General features: G+C 42.1%; 1 protein-coding gene across 1 annotated transcript in view; it reads left to right on the plus strand.

Annotated features, from left to right (window-relative positions):
- Positions 1-13,586, plus strand: part of LOC138250008 (cohesin subunit SA-2-like) — a 434,120-nt gene that overhangs the window by 293,131 nt on the left and 127,403 nt on the right. The window contains exon 20 of the mRNA XM_069204310.1: positions 4,968-5,041. Coding sequence (XP_069060411.1) covers positions 4,968-5,041 — 74 coding nt within the window. The remainder of the gene's footprint in view (positions 1-4,967; positions 5,042-13,586) is intronic.

The following is a 13,586-nucleotide window of genomic DNA, read 5'->3' on the forward strand; positions in this document are numbered from 1 at the left end:
CCATTAAGAATATTTTTTGGAAATACTAGCATGTATAAACATACTTTGGTAGATGATGCTTCAAAGAAATGCTACCTAAAATTTCACAGGAGTTTAGCAAAACGTTTTTTTCAAAGTTTAATTTTTTGTGAACATTTAACGTGAAAGCAAAGACCCATCTATCTTGCTTTCAAGCTTCTGCAGATATTTGCATCTAGTGAGAGAGCATTCTGGGAGTATTATACTTCGGCTCATATTGGTAAACCTTGCCAACGCGTGTACACATTTTTATCCTGGGACCACGATAAGCAGTGCACTCTGAGCTGAGAACACTTCCTTACAGCGCTTACCCTGATAATAAAGGCTTTGCATTAATGAACCATAATTACAAAATCGAACAGCATTAACATATGGGCAAAAATATTGCCTCAACTACAAACAATGCCCTTCCCTGATCCATGATGTGTACTGTAAGCTGACAGGCAAAGGGTTTGTGCTGCAGGGTACTGGGCCTACTTGTCCCAAGGACAAAGTAAACTTGAAAACTTTGACCCCAAACAATATGTCCTGGGAGTCGGGCTGTAGGAATTGCACACCCCTGACTTTTGATTTTCTTTGTCTGTTAAGTGTTTGTGAGAGAAGTTCACTCAGCTAATGCCAGATCTCTCTATGCCTTTTAGCTGTGTACTTCTGTTACCTTGTGTTTTGCTTGTCTTTGTGACAAGGAAACTTTATACTGCTGGAGCCTGTGCTGCATCTGTTCTGCGTAAGGGGAGTTTCTGTGTGCACACTAGTCTACGTTTTGTGTATGTGTAAGAGATGCTTGTAATGCTGACATACTTTTCAGTATGTCTTCTCTGTATGTGATGAAAACTTGTCCATCTATTGCCTCCGTAGTACCTGTTTTCTCGGAGTGTGTGTGTTTGTGTCTATGTATAAGACACTAGCCATGCTGCTGCCTAAACTCAGTCTATTCTGTGTAGAGAAGGCTTACACTCCTGATGTCTGTGCTTTACCTGTTATATTTAGGAGACGCACTTTACTTAATAGTGCCTGCATAGTCCCTGCCAGTGTGTATGTTTCTGTGTATGCGCACCAGTTAAGGGAAGGAGAGGATGAATGAATGAGAATGCATGGCTTAAGCAGCTACTTCCTGTGTTATAGCTTCTCTAAGCGGGTAAACCAGCTTGGGGATTTTATTCCTGTGATGTAGCTGGTCTGACATTGTAAGGAAGCTTGTGCTACTTGCACCTATGCAGGGCCACTTCTGTAGGGGTGTGTATTTTGGACCTGTGCAGCGCTGCTGCCAATGCCATAACTGTTCCTTGTGTGAGGAAACTCTGCACAGCTGTTGCCAGTTGCACGTGCATGTATGTGTGTGTAAAAACAGCTGCTACTGCCTGTAATATACATTGTGTGTATGTGCTCTATTGTACTGTAGAGCTCTTTTGTGCTTATTATCCCTATATTTGGCGGAACCACTTATCCACACTTGGCGGTCATTAAGACCCTAACCCTCTTCCGACTGCCAGGGTTAATGTGGCAGTATCGCCGCCAACAGGCTGGCAGTGAAGACCACCACATTTTGAGTGTGGCGGGTTGGCTGCTGCCAACCTGCCACATCTCCACTCATACTGCCATGACAGTATGAACCGCCAGGCCTGAGATGTTCATCTCCAACTCGGCAGTCCACATAGGACCGCCGGTGGTATTAGGAGCCAGCCTAACACCATGGTTTCTGCGGCAGTAGCACCGCCACGAAAACCATGGCGGTAGGGCTACCGGTGACAGGGAATTCCTTCCCTGTCGCCGGTAGACGGCTCCCCCACCCAACCAGCAGGCACATGACCACCCCCCTACTGTCACAGCACCCCCCACCTCTCCTACTCACAAAGGGTCCCCCAGCCCCTCTCCCTGCATACATGCACACAAAAAGCCACACGCACCACGGATAGACCCATTCACCTACACTTCCAGACACGCATCCACTCACACTCATCCATACACGCATTGACTCACATATACTCACACACATCCATACACGCTTTCACTCACACATACTCACATGCATCCATACACGCATTCACTCACACTCATCAGTACACGCATTCACACAAACATCCAAACACGCATACTCGCATGCGTACACACCGACGCGCAGACACGCACTCACGTCAACATTCACACACACACATTCAAACAAACATGCAGACACCCCCCACCCTCCCGCCCCCCTCCCCGACTTACCTTGTCTGTCGCCAACAGGACACCGCCAGTCTGTATTAATGGTCTTGATACGGCTAGTGGTGTCCTACTGGTGGGTCGGTGCATATGGTAGCAACGCCAGAACGCCACCGCCCGCCAGCATGGCTTCTGGCGGATATCCGCCCACAGTGTGGTGGAAATCCGGCAGTACCCATTATATGGTGGGCGGTCTTCTGGAGCCTGTGGCTTTCTAAAGTCATAATGAGGGCCACTGTATTTGTCTCTATGTTTCGTTTGCTACTTCTGAGTGACGTGTACCCATTTTGGGTGTGTGAGGGAAGCTTAGATTGTTGATGTCTACAGAGTAACTGTTCTGCACCAAAGAGGCCTTACACTGCTGCTGAGTGAGTCAGGGAAATTTGCCAAGCCACTCTCTGTGCAGTGCATACTGTGTATTTGTCTGAGCTTGCACATGTATATGTGTTTTTGTTTCTACATATGTGCATGTGTGTCTGTGTGTGGACAGAAGTATGCAAAGTTTGGGTTGGCTCTACAGCCAGTACTTTACCTGTCCTGTGCTTGTATGGGGTCCGATATGTGCATGTGTGTGTTTTTGCTAGTGTAACTTGGGGCCCATTATGGGGATGCTATATCAGTCTAGGTACGAACTGCATCTCTGTCCAGGGACTGGACTTTCATATTATCTCTTGCTTCAGGTAGGCTTGCAAAACTGGCACTGCTTCCCCATCCATGGACTGCAATTTTCTTTTCCTCCAGCTGGAAGTCTGGGAGCTAAAAGGAGATACGAAGCCTGCTCATCATGCTGGAGAAGTATTCATGAATGGCGTTACAGATAAAGTTCCCTTTCATGGTGACCAGAGGAGACCATTCTCTGAAAGGCCTTTTGGTTGAATTTTATTCTAGATCCTGGTTACATAACTTGATAAGGCATGTTGTTTGATAAGTTGTGTTCTGCATCTCTTTATTTCTGTTGGCCTAGAGGAATGATGAATCTTTCAGTCGCGCAAGGTGGTGTGTTGATTGCTTCTGCCTTGTTGATGACAACCCATATCTAAAAGGTTATGTGGTCTGTAGCGGGAGCCAGTGTACTTCTCTCAGGGGAAGGATGATGTGGTAGGATTGTTTGCCCTATACAAAGTCTTGAGCAGCTTATATGACAATCTTAAGTAGAACCAGCTGGGCGCAGTGATTAGGGGTTTGTCATAATCCACATGGGGGAGAACCATGGTTTGTTTGAGGTGCTGATGTCTGCCTCGGTAATAAAGGTTCAATTCTGCAGAGGAAGATTAGTTGGTATCTTGTTGTTAGGTTGCTGTTGATGGTGACCATGGGGCTGAAACTTGACTTTGTGTGGTTTTGAGTTCAGATCAGCACAAAACCTTCAATTTCGATATGTGACCTCCACTTCTCCAGGTACACCCTTAGTACTCTTGCATCAGAAGTTGCGGCCTAGCAAGTCTGGCATTTTTTATCTTTATGGTGCTTTGCAGTTCTCTTCTGATCCTGAGCAGCCTTGTTCCCAGCGCTTTCATGACCGTCCTCCTTTTCATCAGAGCCTCCAGTGGCTAGTGCAAGGGTGGCAGCTAATTGTGAGGGTATGAGGATTTACATTTTAAAGCTTTTAAAGTGCTTTTTTCCAAGGTAGTCGGAGCAAGCCCTGCAGAGCCTGCACAGAGGACCTCTAATTTATCCTCCATTTTGGCTTTGCTCCCACACTTCATAAAAACGGTTGGTCATAGGTCTTTTGGAGAAATTCCTTTTGCATTTTCCTGATAGAGGGATGATTAGTATTAAGCTGTCTGTTAAGGATGAAGTGGCTTGTGGAGCTCTAAGATAGAGCAATCACCTTCTCTGTGCACTTTCACACTTCAGTATCTGTGTGTGTTTCTGTGAGTTCTCTTTGACCTAGCCATGTCTGTATTAATACAGTATTATTGTTGTTTGTATTTGTTAGTGGAATAAATTAATAAATTGTTATTGCAAATGGGCTGGCATATCAATGTTCCTACATTTGTTCAAGAATACTTTAAAAATGGTCACGGAGGTAGACAAATTAACTGTAATATTAACCAGGTGATAGCGATGCCTCCAAGGAAGAAATCCCCTAGGAAAACAGTAGTAGATGGGGAAGCCTTTTAATGGGATCACAAAGGAATAGCATATTCAGTTACCAAGTAGTGTGATAAGGCAGAACTGACAACTGTGGAAATGATAAAGACCCACCTTCCATCATGAATTAAATGAGCAGGTAGACAGAGCTAGGAACTAAAAATTAAATAACTGCTCTTTAATCCACTTAGTGCACAGTGATTTAATCAACAGACTAAGAGTAATGCAATAATTCCTGATCACAGCACAAAATAAATATGCCACCTTAATTCTAGCTGCTTGGTGTTGGAAACGTGTTAAGTAAATGAAGAAAACCTGCAGAAGTGGTGTTTCCACAAGTTACTTTCCCCTTCTGTTTGCAAAATACAACTAAGTATGGTAGCATAATTACCATGTTGGTGGTATTGGCACGGATTTAGGTATACACTCTAAACAAGGGCCTTTTTGAAGTCACTGTTAATAGTTGAAAGATGAATAGGAAGATTAGGTGGGCCCTGCTGTCTCTGTCTGGCAGCACAGACTTTTTACTTGTGTATCTAATTGAATGTTTGTATTTTTATGCCTTACGTTATGGTCTGTTTGAAGCCTGTAGTAGAGAGCAATGTAGGCATCTGACAAACCTAAGTGATTAGTTTCCAATAACTTTCCTGTAGGAAAATCCTTTTTTGGATGACACAGATGTTCACAAACTATCCTCCATACTGAGAAGAATAGCAGCTTTCTACAGGTAAGATATTTGTTAATGTACTGATTTGTCTGCATATTCTAGAAATTAACTCACATACTGGTGAGCAAGTATTAAAATGTGTCATTCTATTGTAGCCAAGAATGCCATATGTTAATACGGCGGTGACAGGGCATTTTACATGCACCACTTTTGACATCTCTTACGAGCAGCATATCCATAATACAATACAGCAATAGCTTAATAAGCACATTGCAGTCTTCAGCAAACCTTCTGTTTTAATTAGAGCTCTTGCCATTGATAAATGTACAGTGAGTTACGCTTCTGTATTGTTATAACTCATCCCCCATTACTGTATCTGTGATCACAAAAGCAAACTAATGGGCTCCCTGCACGTTACAGCATGTTTCATCAAGATCCTGAAGAAATATGACCAAATCAATCCCATACTAATCAAACACCCTGGCTCCCCTTGCCAGTCTGCTCTATCTTCAAAACCCGCTGCATCATTTACTAAGCCAATATGACCACCACCCCTGCCTGTCTGGATGACAAGCTTACAATCGTCAGTGGCTTACCTTCACCTGCAGACAGGACACCCTCAGCCTGCAGATAAAGAAGTGTAAAAAAACAATGCAACATGCCTTCTCCATCTATGCACCGAGCATCTGGAACAACATCCCTGTATCCACCAGGGCCTCCCCAATCTTGCTCAGGTTTAGGAAAGAGCTGAAGAAGATGTATGTCTTTAAAGAATACATTGTTACAATGCAGAAATAGGTCATTTCTGCTCCCAAAAATTCAGCTCGTTCTTCAGGATTTTGTTGACTGGATCTTTGTCTTAAGCCTGTCAGTACTCAGCTGCCTTTCTCCTAGAGTCACAGTATACATATACCACATACTTATATACATAAATAAAAAAAATGTTGTCTAAGATTCAAAACAAACATAAAAACAGCATTTAATACTAATGTTGTTAATGCTGATGTGCTAGATGGACCCATTAAAACAATTTGTTGCATGTTACTACCACAGGTTACCAGTACATCAGAGCCACTACCTCAACTACTATTCCTAGTGACCTGGCCATATTGCCAGTCCTCTTAATTATTTTAAATTGTTTTAATTTAAATTCTGTAAGTAACCTAAACCTAACCCAACCCCTTTTTCCAATATTTTGTTTATTGTTATTAACATAATTAAAAAGTAACTATAACTTAACCCTAATGCCAAAAATAACCATTAATTTGTTTAAATAAAATTAAGTAAGTAACTTAAACCTTACCCTAATTCTAACCTAAACCCTTTTGCTAGATTATTTTAATTTTATTTAAAACACTTAAAAATAACCAGCTCAACTTGTTGAAATTAATTTAAATGCATTTAAATAAGTAACACATTTTACCCTAATTCCAAATTATATGTATTTGATTAAATAAAATTCATGGAAATTTAAACCAGTCCTATAACCGACCCTAATCCTTAATTTAAATCATATTAAATTAAAGGTATATTAATTAACCTTACTGTAACCCAAATCCTTAATATAAAGTGTTAAATAAGTAACCTTAAACTAAGGTCGACCCTAACCAAAACTCTTCAGTGTATCTGAAGGACCTCAAATTCTTTCTTCGACATCCAGGACTGATACATCTGGCCCACTGGTGATTAAGATTTCCAGAGTCTTCAACAGTGAAAGAGGGTGGTACTGCAGAATCTTGTATCATAGAGGTTCATGCAGAAACAGCACCACTTGCATGTGTCTTAGACTGCTGGTATCTCCATTGAAGCAGGTTCATTCTTGTGTCCACTATACTTCTCCAGTTAATCCATTGATTAAAAAAATCGGGGATATTTGCAGGTCATCACTGTTGTAAAATTATATCCTAACACTGAGACTGGATCACAACAACAAACCAAGCTTTAGTATTTTACTATTTACATGTTCACCTGTATGCTGTGAATAGAACTATTTGCGGGAGCTTCTGCTCCGAAGTAAGATCAGACTAGCTCTAGTGAATCAGGGCTCACTTCTCCACATCCACCGCTGCATTTCTTTGCACATGAGCAGTGGTTTTTGGCTATTATCTTGTGAAATGTCACTTCATTCATCACTAACGTGACACTAATTTATGCTAATCTTGTTTATGTTTTAAGTTGTTCAACTAAATAAATAGATTTAAAACAAGAAGATCTAAGACAACATGCACTTACAAGGTATTCTGATGGGAGTGAGCGACAGGCAGCCCTGAGAACTTGCAACCAGTAAAGTAACTGTGTGTACAATGAGAAAGTGGAATCACCCTACTGATGGTAGTTTCTTAAGAAACAATTTGTTGCTGCTAGATTGGCTGCAGCAGTCACTTGAGAAGAAGCAGTTGCCATTGCTGTGATAATTACAGTTGCCTCAATGGGAACCAAGAAGCGGCTGCTTGAGCGCCACAAACAGCACATTAGTAGCACGAGCAAAACTGAACAGAGAAGATGGAAACATCGTTGAGTCTGTGACTTGACACAGTTGTAATGTTTATTGTATTAAGGGCATAAGTGCTGATTTCCTGATTTCTTTTGTTACATACTTGTGCCTGAGTGTCTTTGTGTGTGCAATTGTTTGCTGTTTGTGTTTTCACTCACTTATTTATTTGTTATTGCACAACAATAAATATATTATTGTGTCTATTAGAGTAAATATATGGCCATGATTGTTTCCCATTATATTAGCAGTAAGTGTTTTGAAAATAAACCATTGTTCCTTTATAATATTATTTACCCCCGGTCCCTCGATATCCATAGGTTACCCTTGTCCTTTTTAAAGTATGAAGGAGAAGTCCAACATGAATGCTGCAACACAATTGAAGGATTCATACACAGAAATATCTGATTAATATCTGTATGTGTATAGACTCTACACCTGTAGTCAGAAATTAGCTCACATATTAACTGGCTCAGTGTGGTGTCTTAATTTACTCCTTAGAATAAGCTAGAATCGGGCGATTAAAGGGGCTTGTCTCACTTTCTGTGATCCTTCACTTAGTAAGGATGCAGTGCACTCCGATACTCCAGCATCACAGCCACCATCAAATGACAAAGTAGGATGGATGACCATTGTGTCAAATACTGCAGAGAGCTCTAACAAGATAATGCTGGACTCTGCTCCCTCATTTGTAGCTCTTCTTAAATCGATGTCAGGTGTGAGTACATGATCTTCAAAGCCCTTCAGCTTCATCAGCAGCTTACCAGCAATGTCCCAAACAAAAAAGAACTATTCTTACCCCCAAGGAACACCCTTGTTGGGAATGGCCCTTTTTGCAGGGTTATCCCAAACCTTTGGCCTCTGACCTCCTATTTTGTCTGGCCTGTTTTTGTTGGCTTGAGATCTCTGGGCAGTTTAACATTGCTGACCAATGCTAAAGTGCAAGTGCACCCTCTATAAGTGGCATTGGTGGTTGGTTTATCCATGATTGGCATATTTGATTCACTAATAAGTTTCTGGTAAAGTGCACCGCGTATGCCCAGGGCCTATGAATCAAATGCTACTAGCGGGCCTGCAGCACTGATTGTGCCACCCATAGGAGTCGCCCTCTAAACATGTCTCAGACCTGCCACTGCAGTCTGTGTGACGTCACAAAAAAGAAAATGACAGGTAGGGACAAATTAAATCCTAAATTAAATAAACAGTCATTAATTCTGTTAATCCTAGATTTAATTTCTTTCTCAGATTTATTTCTATTGTTAGTTTTGTTACTGTACTTTGTGCAATGTGTGGCTCATTGTGGTTTATATATGAGTTTTGTAAATAATAGTGCAGCAATTTATGTTATGTGTATTAGACTTTGGATTACACTACCATAGCTTCCTTTTTTACTATTTAATTTTTTGAAATAAATCTGAGAAAGAAATTAAATCTAGGATTAACAGAATTAATGACTGTTTATTTAATTTAGGATTTAATTTGTCCCTACCTGTCATTTTCTTTTTTGTGACGTTGTATTAACCCTAGATAGGGTAGGGTGATAGGGTTCCCCCTGTGGATTTGCAGAACTGCAGTCTGTGTGTGCAGTTTTGAACTGCCAGTTCGACCTGCCAAGTGCACCCTCTTGCCAGTCCCAAACCTTTCCTTTTACTACATGTAAGTCATCCCTAAGGTAGGCCCTAGGTAGCCCCATGGGCAGGGTGCAGTGTATTTAAAAGGTAGGACATGTATTGGTGTGTTTACATGCCCTGATAGTGAAACACTGCTAATTTTGGTTTTCACTATTGCAAGGCCTATCTCTCTCATAGGTTAACATGGAGATTGCCTTGAAGTATCTTTTAAGTGTAATTTCCCATTGGGAGCAGATAGAGATGTGGAGTTTGGGGTCTCTGAACTCCCAGTTTCAAAATACATCTTTTGCTGAAGTTGGTTTTTAATTTGTAAGTTTGAACTTGCTACTTTTACAAAGTGGGCATTTTGTTGCTTAACCATTCTGTGCCTCTGCCTGACTGGTGAATACACGTCTGGGGAGGATGACAGTTGGGAATTCACTCTAGACAGTCATACAAATGAAAGTGAGGTGTACCCTGCAAATCCTGATAGTTCTTCCTGGGCTAGAGTGGAGGGAGGAGCTGACGCTTACACCTGAATAGGACTGTGCTTGTCCTTACACATAGCAGCCTTCAATCCCCGGAGTGTGTCTGGGCCATGGCAGAAAAGACAGGGTCTTGTGCACTACAAAGATTTTCCTTTGAAGTTTGACTACTTCAGAGGCAGAAATGAGTATAAGTATTGGGCATCTGAGACCACAACTTCAGAAACTTCTGGAATGAGGACATTCTGCGACAGGAATGAGGACATTCTGCGAGGCAGAAAAGCTGGATGCTGGAGGAGCTCCTGCCATTCTGCCTGTTGCTTCAATCAATCAAATGACTTTAATCGGTTTAAAAATTTTCAACCACAAAAACATGTAAATAAACAACACATCACATATCTCTCGAACCTCAAAATTACAATAATCAATCGATAGTTCCATAATAGAATAACAATTTATATAGACACTAGCCAAAATTTAAAATTAACACTATTCCGCCATGTTATAGCTCCCTTGAAAAAGGAGCCTATCCCTTGCCACACCACCGCATCAGAAGTCATACACAACCACATAAAGGCTGGGGGGTATTGCACAAAACCCCTGTCCCTCAAAAGGGGGACTAAATAGCATTGCCTAAAAGGTGCATAAAACTCACAAAACATAGTAAAATTAATTAGGGTATGTGGGGATACACCGTCACATGGACACAATTTTATAGACTTTTGGTCAAACTGCCCTAGCGGAAAGCACAATTTGCTTCTAATTACCCCCAGACGAAATCGCGTAATGAGGGTCCTTTCCCATACATTTTTAACCTCCAAGTGGTAGGTCTCTGGGCCCACCCCCATCTTTATCATAATAAAGTCCCTCACTGATTTTTTCCTTAGCTCCACCTCCTCCCTCTTGGCCCCTAAAATGTTTGAGTTATTCTCCTTCACCCACTGTTTGTCCGAACTAGATAAACCCTCTGGTGCATAAAAAATGTCTGAGCGCCACAGTGCACTGGCTACCTTTCTTACATAAGTCAACCAGGGAATTTCCTTAGCGTGATCGCATAGCAAACAATCCCACAGGAGTTCCCTGTTGAGGGACGCAAACTCATTAGTCCAAATTAAAATCTTCAATAAAAGGAGCTATTTTAATGGCATCTTCTATAAAATCCAGATCCAGCTCAACATGCAAGCAAAATCCAGAAACATTTTGGTCCACACCTAATAACCGTCTGCAAAAACGATTTTCCTCAATCGCAGTGGCCCTATTTTCCATATAGCCCCAAAGCGGGCCCCATACATCAGAACTGGAAGGCATTTAAGCCTGTAGACCTCAAGCAAGGGCTTAATAGGTTTATTGCCCACCCTGGCAGCAAACTCAAACGTGGCACCTACAGTGGACTTAAAAAGCCTCCCTCTCTTAGAGAAACAGGGTTTCCAGGTGCCCTTGTCATCAAAGTTCACCCCTAGATAAGGGAAATCCTGTACTTTTCCAGTTACCTGCTCCTTTATTTTCAGTGCACCCACCATGCTCAATGGTTTACCATAAACCATAAAATATGATTTACTACAGTTTATCTCTAAATCTAAGGCTGACATAAAAAGTTTCATAAGCTTTAACTTCCTCACGTTGTCCATTCATGGTGCGGACCATAAGAACTGCATTGTCCGCATAGATCAATACTGGGATACTTTTGCCATTGATTTTACGGGCGTCCTTACATCTTTCAGCTAAAAAATCATACAGCCCATTTGTATATAACAGAAAAAGGGTTGGGGCCAAGACACAACCCTGGCGCACACCCCTAATTAGTTCAAACAGTTCCATACTTTCACCATGTTGCCCAACCCTCACATTTGCATTAATTCCTCAATGGAGATATTGAAGCAACTCCACAATGTGGGATTCCATGCCCAACTGGGTTAGCCTATCCCAGAGCTTACTACGATTAACCTTATCAAAGGTGCAGCTTAGATCCATAAAGGCAAGATACAGGGTACCACTCTTAGCTTGAGTATATTTGCCAATCAGCATAAGCAGATATAGGCACTGCTATAGGGTGCCTAACCCTTCCCTAAAGCCGTACTGAACTCTACTCAAGATTGTATTTTCAGACATCTAGTCCTCAATACGCCTTAGGATAATCCGACCCAGAATTTTTGCTGAGGAATCAAGTAGTGAGATTGGACGGTACGACTTCGGGTCATTACGATTACCCTTTTTGTAGACAGGTACAATACATGCCGATCTCCAAGTAGCCGCAATTCTTATACTAACCGCTGCATTGAGGACATTAAGCAGGATGGGTGCCCAGAGCTGTGGGCAATGTTTGTATATATCCATAGGAATAGTATCGGGCCCGTAGCTTTATGGCTAGCGCTGCGTTGCAGTGCCTCCTGTACCTCCTCAAGGTTAAACCTAATAGCTAAGTCTGGGGAGTGTCCATGCTGATCACCCTTTAAATCCCCTATAAGGCCCCCCGAAAAATTCCCACAGAAGTGGGCCACCCACGTCTCAGGGGCGATATTGCAGCCCAAACCCTCAGAGGTGTCCGTCTCAATAGAACCCCTGTTGACCACCTTCCAGAACAGGAATGGGTTCTTATATAATGATGCACGTTCCAACTCCTCCCAGGCCTGCTCCTTAAGCTGTTGCTTCCTAGCCCTCAAAACAGATTTATAGTGGGCCCTCGCATCTCTTACAAGACCAGTGTCTCTCGGTTGTTCCTTTAATGCCTTCCTTAGAGATTTCTTAGCCTCATAACAGGGCTTACTAAACCAACCACGCTGTTGCTTTCACAGAGGCTGGACAGCTGCGGTCATACCTTCTTTAATAGCTACATTTACTTTAGATATGGCGTCCATGACTTCCCCCTGGACTGGAGGAATCAACCAAGAGAGTACCTAAAATCAAGTTTAAATTTTTACCCACCACCCTCTGTTATTTGTTGAATGTTTACCTGTTTCCAACCAAGTCGTCTGCCCTGATCTTTAGGTCTCACCGAGGCTGACCCACCCCACACTGATTTCCGCATTGTCTCAGGAAAATTAAAAGAAATCCTGAGGAGATTATGATCACTGAAATGCTGCACTAGTAGATCACCATCCTTGACCATGTTCTTTATAGGTGGGGACACAAAAATATAATCAATTGTTGTTCCAACCCCCCTACCTATAAAAGTAGGGGCCTGACGTGTACCCAGCACTTCCAGGTCGCAGATGTTCAAAAGACCCAAACTCCTTAGGCCCTTAATCAGAGCTCCACCCCTCACATCATGTGATCCCTTGCCTGAATATGTCTCATAGTCCTGCTCAAAGGGGTTCATTGTAGTTCTGTAACTCCCTAATTTGGCATTAAAATCCCCCGACACCACAGCACAGAAATCGAGCCCAAACCCCTCCATTCTACACTTCAATTTCTGTAAGACAGAAAAAAGGACCTCAATTTGGCAACCAGAGTCCCAAACAGCATTGTAAAAATTAACCAATACAACATTAAATGTATTTGAAAACACTACCCAGGTGATTAAAAAGCCCTGATGTTTGCAAGTAACTTGATAGGCTCTTGCTATTTTGGAAAATCGAATTAGGGTAACTAAGCCCCCTTTAGGGCAACCACCTTGAGACCTTATGGCCGGGACTGCAAATCTTTGAAAACCACCCCACACAGCCAGCCCAACTGGCCAGGTCTCTTGAAGTAAGATGAAATCATAGTGTGCCACAAACTTTAGCAAATTGTTGTCCAAAAGCTTAGAATTATACCCTGCTACATTCCATGAAATAAGGCAACACTTCGCGTAAGAGCCATCCCGACCTTCAGTGATCAGGGCTTCAGAAGGAGATTTTATTACCCCCTCTGCGTGTCTCTGTTCATAGCGTCAATCCACTCTATCCAAATCTGGGGAGGTAGAAAAATCATGACCCATACTGTTTGGCCATAAGAGACCCTGCCCTGGGTTAGAGGTCCTAATTAGAATATTGTCACTCAACTAAGTATGGTTATAAACAAAACCCAAAGGGACCATACCA

The sequence above is a fragment of the Pleurodeles waltl genome, chromosome 8, assembly GCF_031143425.1.
Source record: "Pleurodeles waltl isolate 20211129_DDA chromosome 8, aPleWal1.hap1.20221129, whole genome shotgun sequence".
In the NCBI taxonomy this organism is placed as follows: Eukaryota; Metazoa; Chordata; class Amphibia; order Caudata; family Salamandridae; genus Pleurodeles; species Pleurodeles waltl.